This window comes from Athene cunicularia (genome assembly GCF_003259725.1).
Source record: "Athene cunicularia isolate RWA chromosome 12 unlocalized genomic scaffold, athCun1 chr12_part1, whole genome shotgun sequence".
Lineage (NCBI taxonomy): Eukaryota > Metazoa > Chordata > Aves > Strigiformes > Strigidae > Athene > Athene cunicularia.
The window spans coordinates 13,182,089-13,186,913 of NW_020799116.1; the positions used below are offsets into that span (position 1 = coordinate 13,182,089).

The 4,825-nt window shown below is 52.5% G+C and overlaps 1 protein-coding gene across 1 annotated transcript; it reads left to right on the forward strand.

Annotated features, from left to right (window-relative positions):
- The first annotated feature begins 104 nt into the window (after window positions 1-104).
- Window positions 105-4,430, forward strand: CAV3 (caveolin 3). Its single transcript, XM_026857828.1, has 2 exons — window positions 105-218; window positions 4,008-4,430. Exons 1-2 carry the CDS (start codon window positions 105-107, stop codon window positions 4,347-4,349), a joined length of 456 nt encoding a protein of 151 aa, XP_026713629.1. The 3' UTR covers window positions 4,350-4,430.
- Window positions 4,431-4,825: the final 395 nt, after the last annotated feature.

Below are 4,825 nucleotides of genomic sequence, written 5' to 3' on the forward strand. Positions count from 1 at the left end.
GGGGGCAGTGCCTCCACACCCTGCCCTCCCCCAGGTCCTCCTCCAGCAGAGACCCCATTCCCTGTTCCGGGACCGTCGAGAACCAAGCTGGCAGCAGGGCAGCCATGGCAGAGGAACGGACTGAGCTGGAGGAGAGGATCATCATCAAGGACCAGCACACCAAGGAGATCGACCTGGTGAACAGAGACCCAAAGCATATAAACGAGGACGTTGTCAAGGTAGGACTTTCTCAGCACTGTGTTTCAGAAGCATCGCTGCCTCCTTAATGCGATTGGCATATTGGTATCGTCCTTGTGCACTTGGCTTGAGCTCAGTCAGGGCTGTAAGTCCCTGGTGCAGGTGCCTGAAGAGGCGACCCTGTCTCAGGTGCAGGGAGATGACCTGCCACAAGCCACCACCCTGCTGCCTGGCACATCCAGGAGCCCCCTGGGCGGCATGCATGGCTCCATTTAATGCCATATCTCCCGATCCTTGAATGCACTCTCCAACTTCACGGGCTGTAGCTAGAAAATTTATGGAGATGCCTTCCTTTGTACCAGTAAGGAGGGAGCCAAAAATTAAACAGGGTCAGCCCATATCACTAATTTACAGGGAACCTTGGAAAAAGGCTAATCCTCAAGACCTGACGACCTGAGCACCAGAGCATGCAGATACACATTGTGCTCTTTGGAAGAACGTTGTTTCTCTCACACGGCAGCAGGAGGGTGCAGCAAGCCTCCTCAGTCTATTTTTGATCAAGAGGACTTTCAGTCTAGCTGAACAGGGAAACGTTTTCCTGAATGCTGACCACTGAAACACAGTTACTCTAAGCTTTGTTAGCATTATGCCAAAGATAATTTTGGCCCAAAGGAGAATAAAAGGAGATGGAAGGCTTTTGTTAAAATTGTATTTGAGAGATCAAAATGGATGATGTGCCAGAAGGGACAGCATGAACCGAGCCTTCTTTGTAACAGGCCATGACCTCGATCATAGTGCTGAAATGCAAGCCTGCATTTGTGCATTGAAACCCTATTACAGCTAAAACCACTGCATGGTCAGTTTAAAAATCCCCATATGCTGTGACAGTGACAGCCTTAGCTGGGCACCCCTCCAGCACAGCGAGACATGCTGTCACAGCTGCCGGGCACCTCGGTACCTCAAGCGCGTCCAACATCTGTGCCGTGCCATGACAGCGCATCCCAAGAGCCCTGGCTTGGGGCTCAGCCCTGCCATCAGCCATGCTGCTGGCACGGCGAGGACCAGGACAGCCTGCTCACCCCTGTGCCAGACAGCACCTACCTGCTTGCCAGCTCGGAGATGTCTACAACTGGGGGGTAATTCCAGCACCTTCCAGGCCATCCCTAACCCCTCGTGCCAGGCCCATTTCCCCACCCCTGCCTTTCCCCACTTGGGGATTCCCAAAAGCCTGTAATAGGATTTTCAAGCTCACCCACTTACATGGCCGCACTGCTCCTTCATCTGCTTTGGAAGCTTTCAGAACGTTTGCTCAAGCTACCTAACATTCCTCCCACCTTAAAAATAGCACAGCAGATAAGGCTGGGGAGGGAGAACAGAGCCAGCCCTGGGATGGGGAGCACAACTCACCCCACTGACACCAGACAGCATCCTGAAGGGAAAGTCAAAGCCTCCCCACTCACCAGTGGACAGCAATACCCTGGAAAACACCCTGGGCATTAAAGTGTGGGATGCTCTAAATGTACAGGAGGTAGAGAGGCACCCATCAGGGGGGAAGCAGGGCTCTTTGCAGGCTGACGGGTTCACATGGCCATAGATAAACCCAGCCCCAGCATTACAGTGCCACAGCCAGAATTTGGGACCATGTTACAGCTAGAGCAGTAGCAGCACCCACAGGGGCTTTGCAGAGCTTTGGAAGCCTTGTCCCAGGTAAAATAGAGAGCAACAGCACAGGAGCTGCTATTGCTGGTCCCCAAACACCTCGGGGCAGTGCCCAAGGCTCTGCCTCTGCCTCTGCCTCTGCCTCTGCCTCTGCCTCTGCCTCTGCCTCTGCCTCTGCCTCTGCCTCTGCCGCTCTTCTAGACCCACCTCTTGTGCCCTGTTAGCAAAGGGAGCAGCAAGGTAGAGACTCACTCTCCTTATAGCCTGCTGCTCCCGTCGTTAATTGCCCCCTGATTAGCTCATCAGGCAGCTGTGCAGAGACCTGCTGCTCCAGCCTGCCTGGGCTCTCCTGGGAGCTGCATCCGGAACCCCAGGATCAGTGACCTGCTGCACCCTAACTCACATCAGTATCTCTCCCAGCACCTCCTGCCCACTCCAGGAAATTAAAGGCGATGCAGAATGATTTTATGATCACAGTGCTTCTGAAACCAGAATAGATATTGCAATTTAACATAAAAGTACAAAGAGACACATCAGCTTCCCAAGGAAAGGCCACGTTATTTTTCAAGGCAAAGAGCTTGGTTCACATATTCCCTAGGAATGAGCTACACCATAATGAGATCTCTAAGTGTAGTTCAGAGGCTTTTAAGAGTATTTGTCATTCAGAGACACTCCCAGTGCCTGCACATAATAACGCTCTCCCTGTAAGGGTACAGCCCAGCCGATCTCTCCCTCTTCAGACAGAACACAGACAGACAGAATGGAGCACCTCGCCTCTGCATATAGAAATAAATAAATCGTAAATCAGGAGGGCTGTTGGATTATTATCAGCACAAACCACCTTCTTGATGAGCAGGCAGCCTATGTCCCTGAATGCTAAAAAAGGGTAGGAATAGGCTCTGGCCTCCTCCAGAGTAAACACTCCCACGCACAGCTCCCGTTCCGAGGGCCTGTGCCCAGCCCTGGCACTGGGAAGCACCAGCCACAGCTCGGGCGCTGGCACTGGGAACGTGTCCTGGAGAGGCTGAGCCTGAGCTCTTGTGCCGGGGGTTAAGCCTGTGCGCTGTGCTGCCCATGGGCTGGGGCCAGGCACTGCCGGGGGCCCTGTGCCACCCCCCGCTTGGACCTCTGCAAGGGCAGGGGCTCCCCGGCTGCACCAGGGCTTGTCCTTGCTCAGGGGGTTGATCTGTCCTTCCCCCACAGCCCTTGTTCTCCCCAGCCCCCTCCATTCTGGCTCTCCTCTCACATTGCAGCAGATGCCTCCTCCTTGCACTAGAGACAACCCCCCCAAACCTCCATCTTCTTGACACATCCTGCTCAGACGAGGGAGACAAGTGACTTAGATTCATAAATCCCCAGCCACGTGGACAACGGTGAGACTAGTCTCAAAATCCATGCGCAGACATTTAATAATTTCCCACAATGTACTCACTGGATACATGATAATTGGCTAAATATATAACGAGTTATGGCAGGTGATACAGTATGCCTTGTGTTACTTCATGGAAGTGAGGGAAAAGGGGAAAAATAAAAGAGAGAGAGAGAATAGAGAAGTAGAGATCACTGGTCCAGGTTCCTGCATTTGTCCCATCAGAGTCTGTCCAGGATGCATCCATCTTCTTCACTTCTTCATGTCTTCTTTTTTTTCTTTCTATATTTCACTTCTCACTCCCTCCCCTCAATTTTTATACACTTTCCTTGGGTCCGACCCCTAGGTAGACCTACATACCTACATATCCCATGGATGGGGAAGGGTAAGGCGCTTCATTGGATGATGTAATTAGCATGATATTGTTAATCTTCATTAGCATATGCAGGGGTGTCAACTTTAATACGCACTTCATGGATAATGAAGCAAAGGTCATTCACATTACAGATGGCCCTTGAAACTTTACACAATACCCCAGAGCAGAACTGTCCTGCCTTCACAGGGCTCCCTCCTCCAACCCATCCTGTGCTATCCAGGCAGCTTTATTATCCTATATATACATATATATGTATAGCTGTCCATATATAGTTTTGTTACTTGTGTTTCAGAAATTCCTTGTTTCAGAGAGACCTTGCTCTCCCCATCCTTTATCTCTCTCAGGCTGCTTTTTCTCACAGGCCTGCTTCTCTCAGGCCCTGTTTCGGGGGGTTACAAGTTATCTCTCACACTTCACTCCTCCCAGGTGGATTTTGAGGATGTGATAGCCGAGCCTGTGGGAACATACAGCTTTGATGGCGTCTGGAAAACCAGCTACACCACCTTCACCGTCAGCAAGTACTGGTGCTACCGGCTGCTCTCTGCCATCCTGGGCATCCCCCTGGCAGTCGTCTGGGGCTTCCTCTTCGCCCTCATCTCCTTCTGCCACATCTGGGCAGTGGTGCCCTGCATCAAGAGCTACCTGATAGAGATCCAGTGTGTCAGCCGAATCTACTCCCTCTGCATCCACACCTTCTGCGACCCGCTCTTTGAGGCACTCTCCAAGATCTGCAGCAACGTTAGAGTTGCTCTCCGGAAGGAGATCTAGGTCCCTCCAGCCATCCCAACCGGCCCTCCCACACAACCACCCTCTGCGTAGCGTGCCCTGCCCTCGGGCACACGGACACCCGTGCCCAGAGAAGCAGGGTGCCAGCGCCGCCAGGGATGGTCCCTGCAGACTTGAGGCATGCTGGGCTGCCCCTTTCTCCATCCCAAAGCCAGCAGCTTTAGGAGAAGAGAAGCCCATGGAGGCTCAGCAAGCAGCCCAGGGAGAGCTCCCTGCCCTCCTGGACCTCTGCTCCTGCAGAAGGGACCCCAGCATCTCCTGGGCCACAGCCTCAGGCCACAACCTGCAGTGGCAGAGCAAGGGGTGCAGAGATGCTGCTGGACAACAGACCAAACCCCGCCTGCTTCTGCATCCCTTCGCTCCAGCATGACACTAAGAGAAATACTTGCATATGAATTACTATTTGCAATTACTATTGCAAATAATTGTTGTTGTGGAAGCTTCTGTATTAAATCACG

What these genes read in the sequence shown, in the direction of transcription:
- CAV3 (XM_026857828.1), top strand. Translation starts at nt 105, where the DNA reads ATGGCAGAGGAACGGACTGAGCTGGAGGAGAGGATCATCATCAAGGAC. An exon ending in TAAACGAGGACGTTGTCAAG is followed by an intron (nt 219 to 4,007) that starts GTAGGACTTTCT and finishes CACTCCTCCCAG; the next exon opens with GTGGATTTTGAGGATGTGAT.